Source organism: Mirounga angustirostris, unplaced genomic scaffold, assembly GCF_029215605.1.
Source record: "Mirounga angustirostris isolate CCGP_5_RB_7025 unplaced genomic scaffold, mMirAng1.0.hap1 SCAF_8, whole genome shotgun sequence".
NCBI classification, from domain to species: Eukaryota; Metazoa; Chordata; class Mammalia; order Carnivora; family Phocidae; genus Mirounga; species Mirounga angustirostris.
The window spans coordinates 46055929-46077642 of NW_026991716.1; the positions used below are offsets into that span (position 1 = coordinate 46055929).

Here is a 21714-nt window from a genome sequence, read left to right on the forward strand (position 1 = left end):
GGGTCTGACTGTGTGCTTGGAGCGTCCTTAAATTCATGCTTTTACTCATTGCAAAAAGGCAAGTGTCTCCAAGCCTGTTTGGCTGAGTCCTGCCTGCCCTTGCCCGCTTTGGTCCATCTCACTGCTCACTCTTGCAAATTGTGCTGCTCACTTAAAAACACACGTCTCTGCATTACTTCCCTCGTGATTTTATTTTCTTCTTTCCATTATTCTGTCTTTCAATGTATATGTCTCGACTAATGTCCTTTTCAAACACGCAGTTTCTGCTTTATTTCCATGATTTACATTTATCAAAATCCATAGGTATTTTAGTAAAATTATAGACTGTAGTTCTTCCTATTGATGTCTACATCCTGCTGAATAACCGTGGCAGGTTTGGAATAGCTTGTGTTTTAATTTACAATAAATATTTGAGTTTAGATTTAAATCTCTCTAAGAATGGAGTCAGAGAGTAATTTTACTTTTGAATTAATATAACTTTATATAGATAATTGATTCAAATGGTAGAAAATTTAAAAGTTACAAAAGAGCATCTTGTAAAATATCTGTTTTGCACTCTATTCCCTTGTTGTCCAGTTCCCCTCCTGACAGAAAACAAATGGTGTCTCTATTTCCTTCCAAGGATATGTGTGTGTATGCACTGGATTTTTTAATTTTTAAAAGAAATTATAGTATTCTATACACACTATTCTGCTGTCAGGTTCTTTTTTTCACACCTTATAATAGTGTTTTTTTCTCAGGGCTTACAAGTTGTCCATTCTTTTAAACACTCATGATATTCCCTTGTTTGAGTGTCTCATAATTTATTTAACCAGTTCTCTACTGAATATTATGTAAATGTTTTCAATCTATTACATATCGTGCTACAATGAGTAACCTTACACTTACATAAATAACTCCGTAGATATGCAACTTTTGGATCTTTGCTAATTTGATGGGTAAAAAAAAAAAAAAAAAGGCTACCTCAGTTATGAAGGAGGTTGAGTTAGGTATTCCTAGAAGAATTTAATGAGCTTCTCTGTCTATTCTTTTACTTTGCCCTTATGGGATATTTTTAAATGTTTTTCTTAATGGTTGATAAGTGTTCATTATATAACAGAAAACTGGCTATATGTCTCTGATCTGTGTTGCAAAGCCTCCCCACCACTAACTTTGGTTTGTCTGTTTGCTGTTACAAGTTTTCTGTTGGTTTGCTTATTTGTTTAGGTCTATGTCTTACAGACTTTTTGATATGAGTATAATCATATGTCTCATATATTTTATATCATGGTTTTTAGTTTTAACTGTAATATTTTAAAAACTTTTTTATTCCAAGACTATAAAAGAATTCTGCTGTGTTCTAATTACTTTGTGGTTCTATTTTTTATGTTTAAATTGTTGATCCATCTGGACCTTGTTTTGTTGTTAGATGCATGGTATAGATCCAATTTTATTTGTTTATTTCCAGATGGCCACCCAGTTGTCCCAGCACCTTTTCTTGAAAACCCATCTTTTCCCTGCTAGTATGAAAAGCAAGCTTCATCTCACACTATATCTCTCTGTACAAGTACACTTTTTCAGTAGACTAATGACTTCGTTTCCTTAACAGTGCTGTCTGTATCTCCTTCTACCATTACGTTTCCGTTTTTTGTTTTTATTTTATTTATTTATTTATTTATTCATTCATTCATTCATTCATTCATTTATTTTAAGTAGACTCCATGCCCAATGTGGGGCTTGAACTCATGATCCTGAGATCAAGAGTCACATGCTTTACCAACTGAGCCAGCCAGGTGCCTCTCCTTTTTGTTTTGTTTTGTTTTTAGAGTTTATAGTATGTCAGCCAAATAAGGCAGAATTCTTTCTGCAAAAGCCCTGATAGACAGAGGTCTTTATGGTTTATAACTGACTTTATAGTGACTGCCTTCCTTTTGTATAAGCCACAGAATTCTTTTATTTCATGAAGGTGTACAATTAATCCCTACATAATGCTTTCCCATCACCTTAGGACAGTAGTTCTTAATGTTGGCCTGAGATTACTTCAGGAGCTTCAAAACAGGCTCATACCCAGAGATTGATTGTTATGGGTTGACACCCCTACATTAAAAACAAAAACAAAAAACCCCAGGTTACGGGAGCAGAAAGTGCTGAAAAATATAGGTATAGTCTATTTTATAAAATGCCTCCACTGATACAAGGATAGACTCTATTTTTATGGATTTTCTGTATAGTTCATTCTTTCTAGCAATTCTTTGTTCCGGTTTATCACCATTTTCTTTAGAAGTCTTCACAAGACTATTGTTGCAATTAACCAATAAGATCTTTGAAAGCTTTTTCATGTGACAGATGTTTACTGAGTACCTATTATGAATCAGGTGCTGTGCTAAGTGTCTGGTGTGGAATGGGGAACAAAACTATTGCTTTGAGAAACAAAGTGTTTGTGTCTAAACAAAATCATCATTAAACTAGGGAACTACCACATTATAAGGCAATGGTTTATATCATAGACTCTATTATATGGAGTGCTACAGAGTGCATTCCTTTCAGAATAGTTTGGGAAACCTATAATATATTAATTTTGTCCTTCAGCTCGATGGTTTACTGTGGCTTGATATTACAGTTTAGTTGATAGAATATCTTATCCAGGTTTGAAAATATTCTCAAATTTGCTTTTTTTTTTAAGATTTTATTTTTAAGTAATCTCTATACCCAGTGTGGGGCTCAAACTTACAATCTTAAGATCAAGAGTTGGGTGCTCTACTGACTGAGCCAGTCAGGCACCCCTCAAATCTGCTTTCTAATAGGTACTTCTTGGAATAATCCTACAGATAGATTTCAAAGTGCTAGTTTCCCATACATATAAATAAAATTGAAATCATAGATATGTGACTAGAAGTTAACACATATGAATTGTTGCTTTTACTTAATAACATTGGGTATTGCAATACTAAGTTAAACAAATTGTTTTTAAGGCAATATTGTTACATTGACAGTTGGTAAGAATTATATGGTGATAACAATATAGCAGTATCCTTTAGTGCAAATTAGTGTACTAGATGTTGATTTTTAATTGTCTGAAGTACATTTTCCCCTAAAATACAGTAACTCTAAAGGAAGGAAAAATCCTTAATGACTTATAAAAGGTTGAAAATCTGGTGTATTTATTTCTACTTAAAAATACATTTAGATCTTCTTCCTGTAAAATAATGTAGGAACCCAGAAACTCAGTAAAACAGGTGATCCAGAAAACATTTTCCCATTAACTTTCCACTTCTAGGCTGTATCAGTGATGGACATTTAAACTTTTCCTAATATTTTCCCCTTAGTTGTTTACTTTTTGTTTTGAGTGTGAAAAATGAGTGTCCTGACATCAGGGAGAAAATTCTTTTTTATGCTATTTTCATATTCTGTAATTTTACTTCTGCTAGCTTTTTGAGAGAGTTACTCAGTAAGAGTCACCTACCACTGATGTTATTATTGAAAAGAATGAATATTTCTTAGGGGTTTTTACTTTTTTGGAAGGGGGGTAAGCACTATTTGGCTTATAGACCCTAAAGCCTTGCACTTAACATACTCCTCTACAAGCAATAACCCTAGCCCCCAAACATCCATCCTAATTCTAAAATATGTTTGAAATGACATGATATAAAATGGCCATCCATGTTAAAGTTAGTGTATTGCTTCAGTTGTGTAAAAAAGAGGGGAGGGTACCGGTTTGTCAAGTGGCACAGTGCATTAAAATGTAAAAATGACTTAAACCTATTTTGCAAACAAAGAACTAGGGCATCTTGGGGCGCCTGGGTGGCTCAGTCGTTAAGCGTCTGCCTTCGCCTCAGGTCACGGTTCCAGGGTCCTGGGATCGAGCCCCGCATCGGGCTCCCTGCTCCACGGGAAGCCTGCTTCTCCCTCTTCCACTCCCCCTGCTTGTGTTTCCTCTCTCGCTGTGTCTCTCTCTGTCAAATAAATAAAATCTAAAAAAAAAAAAAAAAAAAGAACTAGGGCATCCTACTTCATATCACAAAGATATGAGGTGACACAACAATATTTGCCGTATGGAAATAGAAGGAAAAATGTTCTCGGCCTTTCCTAAATCACTCTTCCACCACAGGTTGCTGCACCCTCTTCTTGTTCACATGGGAATTTTGTCCCACCACAAAGACAGAGAAGCTCATTGATCTTTATCTTCATGAATCAGTCAGATCCCCTAGAATCTTATTCAGATGCTTTAAAAAAAAAATTAAAAGGGTTGATTTATTTATTTGAGAGACAGAATGCGCATGTGCGTGCAAGCATGTAAGTGTGGGGCAGGGGCAGAGAGAGAGAATCTCAAACAGACTCCCCACTGAGCGGTGACCCCATTGTGGGGCTTGATCTCATGACCCAGGAGATCATGACCTGAGGGGATAGCAAGAATCCGATGCTTAACTGACTGAACCATCCAGGCACCCCTTCACATGCTTTTTTGATCCTAAAATTTCTATTTTTCTTAAACTCGTTGACTCTAAGATACCTGCTGTACGGGATTTAAATACAAATCTGTCCTCCTTACTGGATATCATGTGTATTTTAATTCATGGATTCATTTATTCATTCATTCTTGGGCCCTCACACACAAAGCTTTTGTGGCATGATACACACATTTTAACTACGTATCAGAGTGTCTTCACTTGCCACTTCTTTTGATGTAGCATCGCTGTACATCCAGTAACAATGTTACATTGCAAGCAAGAGAAAGCAGTAAACAGAACTAAGGGAAGGAAGGATCTGGCTGTCAGTATAAATGTAAATAGCAGCTGTTCCATTCAAACTGTTTTAAAAACTACCACACGGTGAGAGCTTTGCATATAATGGGCCAGAATCAGGTTTTAGCATAAAATTTAGGAGACAAGCTGCCACCCTCCTGTTTGCACCGTTTCACTTCTCCCACTACTGCACAAGCGGTGGAGGACAAATATATATGTAATAGTGTCTGTGAAAATGTTACCCAAATATCTTTCGGTGACAATATTGCAATATGCAGATATATCAATATACATAACTCAACATAATGTACGAAGATGACACTGTGAACGGGTTATTGTGTTAGGGGCAAGATACTTGTAGTCTCAAGATCACATGAGCTTATCCTCAGTCATGTGCTATGGCCACTGTTTCAGATTTTATACCTCAATTTTGAAATGTCTTGAATTATCTCCCGTCTGTCATTTTTCTAGCAAAAGTGGCCATCCTATATGGCATTACAATGTCTCTTTTTTTTTTTAGATTTTATTCATTTGCCAGAGAGAGAGAGCACAAGCAGGGAGAGCTGCAGGCAGAGGAAGAAGGAGGCTTCCTGCTGAGCAAGGAGCCTGATGTGGGACTCGATCCCAGGACCCTGGGATTATGACCCGAGCCTAAGGCAGATGCTTAACAGACTGAGCCACCCAGGCATCCCACAATGTCTTTTTTTTTTTTTAATCTTTGTGCCATTTTTTTCTGCCAAATATGCACACATTTTCTTTCCTAATCAGTTAGGGGGATAAACTACTGGTAATAAGCACTTTAAAAATATTTCCTGTACATTGCAGCTTTATCTAAAACCGTGACCCTTCAATAACTAGCACTTCCCAGACTCATCAATATAGGGACCCTTTCCATGTAGTTATGTCCTCTTCCTATTTAGAATGGATGGCTAACAAGGATGTTTCCTACTACATGAATATGAAAATCTTAACTAAAAACCTGCCACTGCTTTGAAATGAGGGAGGGGGTTGGAAATCATTGATCTGTAATTCACAAGACATTATCTGATCTAATTCCCCATGTTGACCCCCTTCTCCCCCTTGGAATGTCTGTAAGACACTTTATCTGTAACACTCATGTGATACGTGTAGTACAATGGCTTTATTATGTATAATAGCAACATAATGTCAGTAAACATGAGCAGATGATAGTGTTCATATAGGTTGCAATGTAAATTAGAAAGTGCTACTAGGGTGTTTTTTGCTACTATTATGGGGATGATTGTCATTGTCCTAGAAACAGGGACAGCCCTTTTATATCCCTCATTACTCCTACATAGCACTGCACCTTGAGCAAAGTAAGTGCTCGGTATATGTGCAATGAGAGCTTGCTTTTTTTTTTTAAGTTTTCATGCTCAGGTGAAATTTGACTTGAGCTTTAAAACTACTATTGTTTTCAAGGTTGAACTATATTGCCAAACCTTACTTCGCAGATAAGCCATTTTTACCTCACTTCTTACCAATTTACTCAGATTTAAGATGTTTGTGAAAGGCTAAAAGTTATTTATGATTTTATTATACTTAAAAAGCATTGTGTTTTTACTAATGTACATATGAAGCATTGTGCACTGTGCTAAGAGGTACTGAAGCCTACCACGAAGCCTGATGATGCTGGTACTATGATCACACACTAGCGTCCTTGCAAACATAATGGTACGAAATTGATAACATTCACTGCTCTCCCCTTTCCAAAGTGTTTCAGGTTCTTTGGAAAGTTATTTGGACCCTTTGTCAATATTTTGATAGATCCCCTGGGAAAGCTATCTGAATATTTCAAATATACTAAGGATAGATTGTAGGTCGATCAACAACAGAATGGCAAGCCCATGGAGCTTTTTCCCTCGGGCATTAATGTATTGGATCTGAGAAGCTAAACTGGGCTCAAGCCTCTAGGGAAGTCAAAACTCCTAGATCATTGTTCTTGTTTTCCCCTTCAGTTTTTCACGTACATCTGCCTGGTAAGTAGCTTCTCTGTTCCTCAATTTCTCCTCATCCTACTCTACCCCCACTCCAAAAGTCCTTTCCCTAGGATTATTTAGAATAAATAGGAAAAAATGATCCATCTGACCACAAGGAGGGATGAGGCTTGAGGAAAATATAAAGTGCTACTCTTACTGAGTTTAGACATTTGTGGAAAACTGACTTTTATTGTCTGCCAACAGGAGAAGCTTTACACTTGGCTCGGGATTTTGGCTACACTTGTGAAACAGAGTTTCCAGCCAAAGCTGTAGGAGAACATCTTGCCAGACAACATATGGAACAGAAAGAACAGACAGCAAGAAAAAAGATGATCCTAGCGACCAAGTAAGCAGAATGGGAAGTCTCTATATGCCTTCTCTCAGGTTTTCCATTTTCTTTGAGTGAGGGAAAGAGTCTAGAAAGTACCAGTTCTCTAAAGCAGAGGGTCTCAAGCTTCAGCAGCTAGATGTACTACACAAGGACATACCCTCACCCCCGGCCTTGCACCCAGAGCAAGATTTACAAACTACCTTTGTTTAGTGATGATGAAAGTTTTTAGAAAACCTCTCCAGAATATGCAGGAGTTCTTAAGAGAAAAGTATGTTTAGGAAATGTAGATTCCAGGCAAATGTGTCATTAGCTGCTATGTGATTCGGTCGAAACCACTCACTGCATCTTAACACATGAGGGTGAAGATCTTAAAACACTATGAATGTTTGGAGAATATGACAAAAGAGGACCCAGGTGTGTGAGAGGTAACATGGAGACCTCTGGGGCCAAGAATCACCATCAATGTCCCTATCTTTTCTGGTGTATAATTAAGCAAATAATCCCTATACTGTCTCATCTCCTGTGGTGATACTGTCGAAAAGAAAAGGTATAATGTATGTGAAAGCTTCTGAAAAGTGTAAAGTTCAACAAAAATGTGAATTAAAATAATGACAGAGATGACATAGGAAAGGGGAGCTTGCATAAGATGAGTTCAGATTCCCTCAAACTTGAAAGTTCTTTGATAAGGAATGGAAGAACTACCACTGAGTGTGTAAAAACCCAACAGAACAGTAAATGCTGCTGCCAAGTCATGTTCAAATTTTTAGAGAAAAACTTTTCAGGCAATAGCTAATTCTTGCTCTCTTTATTAAAATAAGTTATGCTACATAATAGACTATTAATAATCTTATCTGATTTCCTAACTGTATGTTCAGAGTTTAGACCTAATAGTCCCAGGTGGGTTAAGTTATTTTTTCTAAATTAGTTTCTTATTTGGGGAAAACTTTCAAAGAGACAATATAAAGTAGGTAAGTGTTAAAGGCGTTGTTTCTCAGAAACTGATGGAAAAGGACTTCACAACAGGTTGGCTAAAATTTAAATGGCCTCAAAATGCATAAAACCAAAACTAAATACTTCTTCTACCTACTTCTAATGTCACATAGGTCTTTTTTTGTTTTTACAAGTTTAAGGGTTTAAATGGGAAACCTACCACCCAACAGAGAGAAGGAAAACAAAAGATGGTGGCAAAAGGAGCAAAAGGGTAAAACAATGAAATGAAAGGGAAAGGACCAGCAGAGAAAGAAAATGAAGAACAAGGGTTAGAGAAAGAAGATTAGAAGGCAGCTATAAACTGTGGATTTAAGATTTCGGGATAGACCTTATTCTGTGCAAGCTCCTAAAAACTTGCTGGTAGAAAGAGCTGAACCTGGATTTTTTGTGTGGCTAATCTCCTGGGGGATCTTTCTTTCTGTTTTGCTTCTACTCTTGCCCTCTTGCAAGGCAAGACCCAGAGGGGTCTTCATCAGTAACATTTTAGTTTCTCCAGGAGACACTGAAAGTCCACGTAGTCAGTTTGAATCCTTAATACCATCTGGGGAGAACTATAAAGACATGTTACAGATCAAGAGAAGAATACACTGCTAGAAGTTAGGTAGTGTCCTCCAGGTGTTCCCGAAGCATAGTATCCTTCTAGCTGGCAGGATTATACAGATTTTCCCAATATGTGTACCCATGTGACACCTCTGAATGACAGTGTTATCCCCAGATACAAATTATCCAAGAAAAGACACCTTTATATTTTCTGCCTCAAAAGTAGTTGGTTATAGTTTCATCATGCATATTCTAAGACTTTCACTCCCTAATCCAGAGAAATCCTTCTTTTTGTCCTCCTTTCCCCAGGATGGTTCCATAGCTGCCCATCTCTACCACCCACAGCAATGCCACCATTAACATTCAGAACACAAGTACCCACTTTCTGGAGAGTTCCCATACTCTATTTAAATGTCTGTGCGTTCAAACTGATGTGGAGATTCTGTTTTCACTGAAGTCCAGTGTTAGAAGAACTTGAGGGGATTAAGAGAAGTACTTCCATATTTGTCAAAGTTATGCTGAGACGTCTATTTTAGAGTAGTGGATTCAACTCAGGAGTACTATTTTCCTTTTACCTAGGATCTCAATAATGTCTATTTTTAGATCATATTTGGGACATTGGCTTCATAAAATATGGTGAGAACATGTACTTTGATCCTTCTGCCCATAGCTGGACATTTGCAAACCATTAAATAATCAAGAATTGGGTTCACTGATTCCAGTTACCTTAGTTTATATGAGTAAATAGGTCATAAACATCTAGAAATTAAGAGACAGGCTGTATAATTTTTTTCTGTCTTTTTGGTTGTGTATATCCGTCCATCTTCTTATAGACAATGGGAAACAAGAATGAGAGACTATGTAGTCATAGCAAATATATACAAGACAAGTAGTCATCAATGTAAGTGGATAAATTAAGGGATGTGTAGGAATAACATGCTTTTTCTGCAATATATGAATGGATCCAACATGTGTTCTGAGAAGTTTCTAATTTTCTAATAGTAAAGCTTTGGATATTTTCAATTAAAATGCTCAACGTTGAAATTAAGTAGCCTACACGGATACTCATTACATTCTAGTTAGCTCATCTTTGTTCACAAGACTGTGACAATTGCATCAAAAATCATATGAAATTCAAAATCATTGGATGAGAGATCCAATAACTGATCTGCATTGTTGGATTGGCTTACATGTTTCTCTTTTAACTCTATGAATAACAGATTCAGTTGTATTTAATTATTTTGCCAACTGCATAATTAAATGAAAGGCCCATTGACTAAGGGTCGAGCTTCCTAATTCCTCTTAATTTCTTGTGTTTTGTTGATTAACCAAATACGTTGGTGTAATTAGACAGTTATATAGGAGGGACAGAAACTGAATTAGACCATTTTTGAATTCTAAAAATGTACTGGACAAAACCTTTGATTCATGGAAAACACATTTAAACTTCTTCATTGAATTTAGGACTAAATATGCTTAACATTTGATCTGCATCAGGGTAAAGGAGAATCGTTAACATGTTTTAATTGTTACTATAACAATAATTGTCAAAAGGAGAAACACAGAACTTGAAATTCAGACATCAGCTTAAAAATTATGTCCTTAAGGACAGTGACGTAAGTGATAAAGTTAGAATTTGTGATTCACCAAAGATCATCTTGTGTTACATAATTCATAATGTGACATTTTGTTTTGAGAAATGAGTATTTCTTATTGTAGCCTTATAAATAAAATTTTAAATGAGGACAAAACTAGTCATAAAAATAATATCTCTGTAATTGTCATAATGAGATGATGATCATAATTGCCTAAGGGGGACTACAGAATTGTTCTCTGTTTTTAAGTCAAGAAGCTGTCCTAAGTCAGAATTAAGAGCAGCAGAATCAAATACCAGAGGTTGAGAATTCTGCAACTTCTCCCGATACAGCTTCCTGTGTAGTGTAGCTGAATTGCTTAGCACAAGTTAAATTTTTCCACACTTTGTCTTTTCCTCATTTCTTCATCCCCTTTAAGTTTATTGTAACTTGCTATAATGTTTATACAGTAAGGAAGTTGATTTACCAGCTTATAAACTATTTTTTTCAATTATCCAAATAATTCTGATATCATACCACAAGAACTAAAGCAACATTTCAACCTTTATTTGAATTTTTAAATATATTTTAATCTGGTATAAAATTAAAAGACTCATCTTTAAATAGCCCCTATATATATATTTTTTTTTGTAGTAATGGAGCATACTGATAGTCTATCAAATAGTAATTTATATTGCCAGTCTGAAAAATGATAGCATGAATCTGGATTTAAAATATTAGTTAGAACTTTCCTAAAAAATAAAGATAAGAGTATATTTAACTCTATTCAGTAACACAAAGCACAACAGATAACGATGCCCTACCAAATGGCATCACTTGATGCCATCGACTGGCATCAAAAACTTAGTTTAAATTGCTATTAAAACATAGGCAATACACCTGCAAGTCAATCAACTAAGTCTCTAACTCAGAACAGAAAAAGTGATAAATTCAGATCAAATATTCTCAATGAAAGTGTACACATGCAGTTGTTAAAAGCATGCATTTAGATGCTGTATCTCAGAGACTAAAACATTAGCTGGAGGATATGGACGATCCTGTTTGATTTAGAGCAGATAAGGGCCATCTCTGGTTTTTTGTTTGTTTTTCCTCTCCTTATGACCCACTTTTACTTTCAACTGTGTTCACAAAGAAAAGGGCAAATTCTATAAACTCACACAATATGAAAATAACACTGGCAATAACCCTGGGGATTATTGCTCATTTGAAAAATCACAAATGGTCTTTAGAAGAAATTTAGAAGAAATTTAGAAGCACCTAATTATAAAACTCTACTGGCTTTAACTCACTGGTAAATTATTTGTGATTCAAGACATTTTGTCACTTTTTGGTAGTTATTTGTTAATGACACAAATGATTTGGAGAGAAATTAGTGGCTGGGTCCATGGAGTAACATTCACTTGGAATAATTTGACTCTCTTGTACTTACTTGTCTTTGGCTAGCTACATTGATAATTATAATCAGGGCTAATGATTAGATTTTTATGACTACCCGTTGTAAATCCAGACCAAAAAAAAAAAACCCTAATCACTATCACATTATCCCTTGACTATGGAGTGGCCTCATATTAGATGATGTATTCTTTTGAGCAATTCCTTGTCTGTCCTTTATTTCATTCTTCAATTACTGTATTAATTTAGTAAGTTTTGTTGTTGTTTAAAAAAAAAACTGTTTTCTTTATATGTTTTGCTTCTTTAGAATGTATCATTTAGACTATGTATCACAAAGGCTTTGCTGTTATTCAATATATATAGTAATGTGGTAATTAAAACTCATCAGAAATCACAATTATTTAATGTAAGAAAAGCAGCAGATTTTCTCTTAAGCATACCTTTTGCAAGAAACCATATTACATGGGACATAACAATCATTTTTGTGAGGCTAATGGGCTGAATTGTGGTAAATGATTACGTACTTTAAATATTAAAATATGAATTCAGTTCACAAGAGTCTGAATTCTAATGAAATGCTGGGAAACAGGATTTTCCAAAGCCTACTTGAATCACCGCTCTGAAAGAAGCCCATAACTTGATTTAAACTTTTTACAAATGTGATATCCCCTCCCAAAATCATATTTTAATATTTTAAAAAAACAATGATTAAGTGTGATCCTTTCATATAGATTTTTCCTTGTGCTGAGGTTATCTGTGAATATTCACCTTAAAAATGAACACGGTTTTGTCAGTGCTTGTGGGCTGTTGATCACTTCCAAAGTTTTCCTATAGTACTTGGGAGCAAAGTTGCTGTTGTGAACCTCATCTGTATGTTGTAGATGGAACTTTGGAGGTTGATTTATGAAAGTTGACCTAGTCCTCTTTTATTTTATTTATTTATTTATTTATTTATTTATTTATTTATTTATTTATTATTTTTTTAATCTAGTCCTCTTTTAAATGAGAAAACAAATCTTTGGTAAAATATCATGGGATGAAATTAAAGCCCCATGTTAAGGGTTCAACTTCAATGATGAATCTTTCATTTTAGACAAATTTGTAAAGAATTCCAAGACCTCTTGAGCCAAGATAGATCACCATTGGGATCCTCCAGACCCACTCCAATTCTAGACCTTGACATCCAGAGACACTTAACACATTTCAGGTAAGACTGGCTTTCCAATCTCCTCAGACTCTCTTTTAAATTCTTAAACCATCTTTATTAACCCAGACATTTTTGTATTCCTGTCGCAGTTCCGTTTAGAGATATTGCTTATATATTCATATAGTGACTGACTGAATCTTTTGAAATTGCAAGCATGTAAGATCAAATTATAAAAATAACTAATGCATGAAGCACTTTAGATCAGAAAGTTTAGTGTCTTTGTGCAATTTTCAGGAAATTGTGACTTTGAAAGTGAACACTATTATTTCAAGTAATGGCACTTTTGAATCAGGATTCTGAAATCATTCTTCATCTTGGTGAGGCACATTATTGAATGGACAGATATGACACAAATTAATGGGATATCATACACTGATTTTACAGGCATATGTTAATAATTTCTGCCCAATTAGAAGCTGCAAATGGTTCTTAAATTAGATCACACAAGTATATTTTAAAGCTCCTAGAATGTGTTATTGAAAGCATATTTAAAATTTTATTTTCTGAGATGCTTTGGAAAAGAATAGACTATTTTTTTTTCTGGTTAATTTATGCCCTAGAGACAATGTGGAAAGGAACAAGATAATTACTCAGGTAACTTCCAGTTTTAAAGCCCTAAAATTCTAATGCCTTACATAATATTTTCTCATCAATGTAAAAAATATTTTGTCCTCTTTTAACTATCATCATTCAGTTTAAAAAACAATGTTAAGCAGGGGTTCCTGGGTGGTTCAGTTAGCTAAGCATCTTGATCTCAGTTCAGGTCTTGATCTTAGGGTCTTGAGTTCAAGCCCCACACTGGGCTCCATCCTGGCTGTGGAGCCTACTTAAAACAAAACAAAGCAAACAAATAAAAACAATGTTAAATAAAGACTATTATACATTAAATTTTAAAATGTTTTCAGTACCTCTCACCAATGATAATGCTTTTGAGGAGGATACTCCCTTATATAAAATAATGGATATTTCAATGAGTTGGAATTTTATCTGCAACATCAGAGACTTTTAAATAGAATATTTTATTTTGCATCATGCCACAAGACTCCTTAAGATGTAGTAGATACATCTTTGGAGACTAAATTTAGGGTTTACCTTCTAAAAATGTACCAGATATACCAAAAATATATCTCACAAGACTTTTCTCCTAGCACTCAATTGGGTTAGTGAAAGTGAGTGTAATAAAACTGGTAGAAATTACAATGCCCAGAAGTTAAGGGGAAAAGGCTTTGGAGTCAATAGAACCATCTTCAAATCCAGACCGTCATACAGCTGAGCTGGGTAGTTTTGGGGTAACATGCATTCTTTCCAACCCTCGGTTTCCCTAGCTTTAAATGGAATAAGAACCCTTTTATTATATGGTGGTAGAGAGCAAACATGACATAATGCATATAGGCTGGTTCAGTCAGTAGAGCATGTGATTCTTGATCTTGGGGCCATGAGTTCAAGCCCCACGTGGGGCATAAAGCTTACTTTAAATAAATAAAAATAAATAAATAAATAAATAAATAAAATGAGATAATGAATATAAAGTAAGCATTCAGTGAATGATGGGTTGTTTACTCCACCACCGATCCAAGTTTAGAAGGTATGGTTTGTTCCACTGTCATATCTGTACAAATGTTTTCCATATTTTTGTATCCACACTAAAGATATTTGTAATTTTTACAGAAGTTCAATTCCAAGCTTAATAATTTTTATACAAATTCAAGTCTTGACTTAAGGAAGTTTGTTACGTTACAAATACACTCTAAGGAAGAATTTATTGTTAAAACATAGAGAATTCAGATTTTATATCATAGCTACCAGGTTATTTCCAATTACAGGTGCCGCAGCCTTCATCAGACAGCGAGCTGTCCTTTTTCAGGCACAAAACAAAATACGGCATCAATGTGTAAATTGAATATTGGCGACAGTGTGAAATAAGTAGGCAAACCATGTGTTTGCTCAGCATAGGCACAATCTGCTAATTTGTTGATACTTGAGTTAGTTGCCAAATCAATGCCACAGAACTCCTTAGAGAAAACTTTCACTTCTAAGCTTGAGCTGTGTGTTTCCTTCCTGGGCTTTATTTGCTCTCATTTACCTCCCCCCTATGCAGAATATGGTAACAAACTAGTCTGGTATTGTCCCGAAAAGAGCTACATATATTGAAAATTGCCCCCGCCCAGTTAAAAAAGAGCTTATATTTTGGATATACAACTCTCAAGATTATGTATGGCTGCAGATTCTCAATCACAACCATTTGAAATATACAGCCATACCTTAAACAATTTAAAACTACATGGTATATCTACTTATAAAACTATCATCTATAAAAATTTTGGTATTATCATTTATATATTAATATACATGGGCATAAATATTGTATTGTTATAAATATTATTAAGTGTTTTGATATCGGGAAGTTATGATTTCCTATTTATTAGGCCTTTTTAATATTTTCCAGATTTTTTATTTACTTTGCTTTAACTATATTCCAGATTATTTATTTTGATGAGATGTTCTGATTTCATAGTGGAAGGTAGTAGGATGATAGAAATCATTTAACTGGTGGAGTTTTGGAATATAGGTGAGGTTCAGTGGGTGGAGTCCGGAGCTGACGACCAAGAAAGAATTCTTGAGGCGTCTTTAGTACAAAATGGTGGTTTATTAAAGCATGAGGACAGACCCGTGGGCAGAAAGAGCTGCTGCCCTGTGGTCTTGAGGAGTGGCTGATTATATACTCAGGAGTGGGGAAGTGAGCACAAAGGGGGTGTCCAGAAGGACTGCCATATGCTAAAGACTCTCAGGATACTGGAGGCCTGGTTATTGTCAAGCCAAGGTTGTTTTTCCCTCTAATGAGGCACGAACATGAAGACAGTTGGGAGTTTCCTAGAGGAGTGTTACATTCCTCCTATCACACGTCCTTGTCAATGGGCTTCAGGTTCAAAAGAAATTCAATATTATTTACATTTCCTCTGCCTCAGCCTCCCTCAATTTCATGTAGGGGAGGATGTTAGGGCTTCAGGAAACTGAGTTATGGGTCTCTGGAAGTTAGGTTATTGATAAGAAAGCTCTTCCTTGTAAGTCACTAGGACATTTGTAAACTGAGGGAGACTTCTGTCCTGCAGGACTGTGATCTCCATCAGTTAACCATTTGTTTTTCCTTTAGGGCAGCCAGGAGTGCCTGAGGAATGTCACATATATCCCAAAGTTGGGGGGGGGGGTACTAGCTTCTGCTTTGTCCTCAGCTAGCCTTCTGCCCCCTCATCATAACTAAAATTCACTTTATAGCAAACTTCCTAAATTATATCTTTTTTTATTGTGATGAAAAGCACTTAACGTAAAATTTACCATCTTAACCATTTCTAAATGAACAATTTAGCAGTGTTAAGTGTAATGCACAATGCTGCGCAACCACTCTCCAGGACTTTTTCATTTGGCAAATCTGAAACTCTGTAACCATTAAAAAACTCCCCATTTCCCCCCTTTCCCCCGTCTCCTAGCCCATGGCAGCCACCATTCTACTTTCTGTCTCTATGATTTTAACTACTCTAGATGCGTCATATAAGTGGAATCATACAGTATGTCTTTTTGTGACTAGCTTATTTCACTCAGTATAACGTTCTCAAGGTTCATCTGTGTTGTAGCATGTGTCAGAATTTCCTTCCTTTTTAAAACTGAATAATATTCCATTGTATGTATATGTCACATTTGCTTATCTGTTCATTCATTAATGGATACCCCTTGGCTGTTGTGAATAGTACTGCTATGAAAGTGGGTATGCAAATCTCTCTTTGAGATTTTGCTTTCAATTCTTTTGGATATATACCCAGAAGTAGAATTACTATATAATATAGTAATTCTTTTTTAATTTTTTGAGAAACTGTCATAGACTTATAATACATGAAAGAGATTTTACAATAGAGGATTAAGCAGAGTACAGGTAATTACCTGGGATAATTAGGAAATGCTTTCGTCTTTCTATCCACAGTACTTGGCACATGGTATGTACCCAATAAGTATGTTAATTGTTTTTCATAGTGGCTGCACCCTTTTACATTCCCACCAGCAGGACACAAGGGTTCTCCTTCCCCCACATTCATGCCAACACTTACTATTTACTGTTTCTGTTTTTAATAGTGGCTATCCTAATGGGTATGAAGTGATATCTCATTGTGGTTTTGATTTGTATTTCCCTACTGATGAATGATGTGAAGCATCTTTGCATAAGCTTGTTGACCGTTTCTATGCCATTTTTTTGGAGAAAGGTCTAATCAAGTCTTTTACCCATTTTTAATCTGGTTATTTGCTTTTTTGTTGTTGAATTGTAAGTTCTTTATATATTCTGGATATTAGCCCCTTTTAGACATAGGATTTGCAAATACTTTCATTCTGTAGGTTGCCTTTTTATTCTGTTGATTATCTCCTTTGATGCATAGAAATTTTTATGTCGTTCAACTTGCCCTTTTTTTTTTTTTTTACTTTTGTTTCTTGTGCTTTTGGTGTCATAGCTACGAAATCCTTGCCAAATCCAAAGTCATGAAGATTTCCCGCTGTTTTCTTCTAAGAGTTTTATAGTTGTGGGTCTTATGTTTAGGTCTTTAATGCATTTTGAGTTAATTTTTGTATATAAGGTAAGGTAGGTGTCCAGCTTCATTTTTCTTCATGTCTTAAACTATGTCTTTTTAAACAAAAGATACATGGTTGACATTTCCAATTAAAACCCAAATCGAAGTCTCCTGATACAGATCAAGTTTAAATGTATGTCTTTTTTTTTTTCTGTGCATTTATTAAAAGAAGCCTCAATAGAATAACTTAATAGGACTATAAATGTCAGCTTGCTGCCTGACCTTGAAAAAGACTTCACACTTTTTTTTTTTTTTAAGATTTTATTTATTTATTTGACAGAGAGAGACACAGCAAGAGAGGGAACACAAGCAGGGGGAGTGGGAGAGGGAGAAGCAGGCTTTCTGCCAAGCAGGGAGCCCGATGCGGGGCTCGATGCGGAGCTTGATGCGGGGCTCGATCCCAGGACCCTGGGATCATGACCTGAGCCGAAGGCAGACACTTAATGACTAAGCCACCCAGGCTCCCCAGACTTCACACTTTTTAAATGTAGCCCTTAAACCTGGTTTCCCAGCTCCAAATCTCTCTTGGAGTTTTTAAAAAATCTCAAGGTCAGGAATATACTTTAAAAGATCTAATTTAATAGGTCAAGTCTAGCATTGGACTTGGGCTTCTGTGTTGTTTGCAGAACTCTGAAGTTGATTCTAATAGTTAGCTTTAAGAACCACAGCCCTAGGATATTTCTAGACTATTAGCTTTTATTTATTTTTTTTTAACTTTGGAAGAAAAACCGTTCTGATTCATTTTTAAAGTAACACTGAGAATTATATAAAGTTCTGTCTTGTATACCAACGTATTGAAAGGTTTCTATACTTATTATTCTGCTAATAATCTGGGTAAAAACATGTCAGCATGGAATGTGGCTCTTTCATAATTTCCGACTGACAGCAGTAACTTTAATTTTGATAGAAGCATAAGCTCAAGAGAAAAATTAGTTAGGAAGCATAACATATTTAACTTTGAAAACAGTCCTTTGGCAGAGTCTGATATTTCTACTGTTTTTGCTGAGTTCTGGCTGGGAAAGAAGTAAGGAGAGAGTGTGATTGGATAGGCATAGAGAATGCTCTAATTAGTAACATCGACTTTTGCTATTATTTTACTTGGTCAAAATACCCTTCCCAGTGTAGACCACTTGAATTACTCCTTACAGTGTGGTTGATTTGGCACCTGAGGACTGTGGTTTCCTTTCGGCCCAATGAATATGTCCACGTAAAGCTAGGGAATGATCTGACCTCATAAAGCACAGATAACTATGTCCAGTTTTCTGTGGTAGTTGCCATATCTGTGTGCTCTGGGAAACCATATAGCAGTGACTCTTCTCACAATCTATAGCCTGGAAAGTTGTTTGTTTCCATCAAAATGACAGCAGTCAGGCTTAGTCGTTATTTATAATTTACTGAGTACCATCAAGAGTGTACAGAACACAGCAGACACTGTAACACCTACTGGAAGAGGGAAGAGAATTGATTGAAATCTACACAACACCCCACAGATACAATTCCCAGGAACAACGATGGCAATTAGACCAAGGTGGCATGGGGCCTCACAGACAGAACAGACTCAGCTCAGACAGAGGCCCAGGGGCCTCATTTTCTGCAATGTTAGCAACTCCCCTCTTTGCGATCTCAAGGAAGTCTTAGCAACTTTTCTCTTCTTGGTCTCTTACGTTCTCCTAATCACCTTGAATCTGAAGTCAAGTGAAAGCACGTCTGACAAGGGGAGGGAATTAGACTATCTTTAATGCTCCATTCAGAAAAAGCAGTCTATCAGAAAAATGAGGACGTTTTCTTTCCTGGCACCCATCTTAGGACCGTGAAATGTTATTATTTCTTGTATTTTACAGTGGTAATGGCCAGTGGTGCAAAGATTGGGACTCAAGGATTGTCACATTCTTTAGGAACTTGTAATGCGGAGGAAAATTACTTACAAAAACTTATAATATATGAGAGATTTTGTAAGAAAGGATTAAGTACAATACAGGTAATTACCTGGAGTAATTAAGAAAGGCTTTCATCTATCTATCCATAGTACTTAGTGCATAGTATGTACCCAATAAATATATTCATCAATGTGGATTATGATAATATCTCTATTAGGTCTTGGATGTATTCTCCACTGGGTTATTCCCAGGGCCATGGTGTTTTAATCGAACCATGGGCTAGGGAAGTGAAATGATCAATATGCTTAATTCTTCTGTTGCAGTCAAAAAGTGAATTGACATCACACCTCCTTAGAAATAGACCCTCCCATAGAAATGGGAGAAATACTTCTCCCATCATTCCTGGAAATAAGAAATGTATAGGCACTTCCCAGATATCTGTATATTTGCTGGTGATGACATCTTCATTGATTCTCAATGTTGGAAGGCCCCTTACATTTCCCACTCTCCTTCAATATTTGGATCTTCTCTCCAGCATTCTTGTCAGGTTGTCACCCATTCCAGGCTCAAAAACTTTCAATAACAGACTCTTTTTTTCATTGCCCAGACATCCCTTCTATCTCTGACAACTCTATCTGAAATGCCTTCCTTCCATTGAGGCAACATCTGTCTCCCTAATGTCCCACTCCCTGGGGGATTTCCACAGTCAGTTTAATTCCATTTCCCTCCCAATTTCTAAAGACAACTTTGGTGTCTGGTTTTCTCTTGCTGGGCTATTCATCCCCTTTTCTTTATGTTCCACATATGACATGAATTCCAGTCAACTCAGCTACTATCTTCTGAGCGCCATATGCTCGGCAGCTCACTCAGGAGACCATGTGTGTCTCTACTTGAACGTGACCTGTTTGGTTGTCTCCAAGGAGCCCAAAGTGTGTATAGGTTTGTTTTTTGTTTTTATTTTTCTCATTTGGGGGGAATGGGAAAGTGGTAGGGAAGGTAATCAGCAGTGGATGGTTTTATTAATCCTGTGAAATCACTCATTAGTGTCAGAAGAGAAATGAAGAAATTTCAGTGCAATCTCTAATCTCAAAAGAAAACATCATGAAATAAATCATACAATGAGGCTTAGCATGTAAGAAATAAAATTATTAAGCCTCCTTCAGGATGTTCTGCCAATTCAAGAGGACTTCTAGGACCATTTTGTTTAAGAATATTCAAAATAATGGGCCTGAATTGTGAAGAAAAAAAAATCCTATATTTCCCACTTAAGCTTCTTTATGTAAGGTTCAAATGCAACTTTAAAACTTAAACTTCAAGGGGCGCCTGGGTGGCTCAGTTGGTTAAGCAACTGCCTTCAGCTCAGGTCATGATCCCAGGGTCCCGGGATCGAGTCCCGCATTGGGCTCCCTGCTCAGCGAGGAGCCTGCTTCTCCCTCTGACCCTCCCCCCTCTCATGTACTCTCTCTCATTCTCTCTCTCTCAAATAAATAAATAAAATCTTTAAAACTTAAACTTCAAAACCTGTGTGCCATTCCCAGTTGCAAAGAAAAACATACCTGTAAATGGTCAGGTCTTATTCACTAGTTAAATATGGACAGTTTCTACTTACATAAGAGTAAAAATAGTCTCCCTTAAAGTAAAATTTTCACTAGTAAAAATGTAGACTAAAAATAAAACAGGCAACAGTTTTCATCCCCTTAGTAGACAAGTGGAATTATGATGAACTTCTTGTATGAATCTACATTAAATTACATTATTTAACGTTCATTTAACATTAAGCAGGAAATTGAATAATTAAATTAGTTGCCAATATTTATTGTACTTCACGAGTTACATGGCACCAAACCAAAGACTGCAGGAGATACATATATAAAAGCATCCCTTGAAGGTCACTTGATGACATCTTAAATGATTTTTAGGTGCAGTACTTAGGAGACTAGTAATTCAAACAACAGAAACCAGAGGCAACTATTTCTAATAAGTTCCAAACATGGCACCCTAAAAACAACATGTGTGAATAATTGGGGAATGCATAGTTGGTAAAGAAATTTGGGAATTTTTATTTAAATAATTTCTATCTTTGTTGAGCTGTGGGTCGGAGGACAGTCTGGGTAGACAGCACAGGATTGTGGGAAGCACTCAGGATGGGTTTCAGGGACTTAACTCGGTCTACTCCTGTTACAGCGGCTGGTGTGGATTTAGAGGAGACATTTTACCAGTCTGGCCTCTGTACATTCATCCATAAATTGATACAGTTTAGCTGGATGATCTCTAAGGCTTCTTCTAGACCAATGATATTTTACCCCATTTTCCATTTACCGCTCCATGTTAAATCATTACTTATGCTGTGTTTCCATATGATGATGTCATTTTTCTCTTTATGTTTTAGAAATTTGTTCATTTTAAAAAGTCAACAATTGGGGTACCCGGGTGGCTCAGTCGGTTAAGCATCTG

At 36.1% G+C, this 21714-nt stretch overlaps 1 protein-coding gene across 1 annotated transcript in view; it reads left to right on the plus strand.

Moving 5' to 3' along the window:
* TFAP2D (transcription factor AP-2 delta) overlaps positions 1-21714 on the plus strand; it is a 61187-nt gene that overhangs the window by 22807 nt on the left and 16666 nt on the right. Inside the window, exons 6-7 of the mRNA XM_045866016.1 lie at positions 6923-7064; positions 12660-12773. Of these exons, the coding sequence (XP_045721972.1) occupies positions 6923-7064; positions 12660-12773 (256 nt within the window). The remainder of the gene's footprint in view (positions 1-6922; positions 7065-12659; positions 12774-21714) is intronic.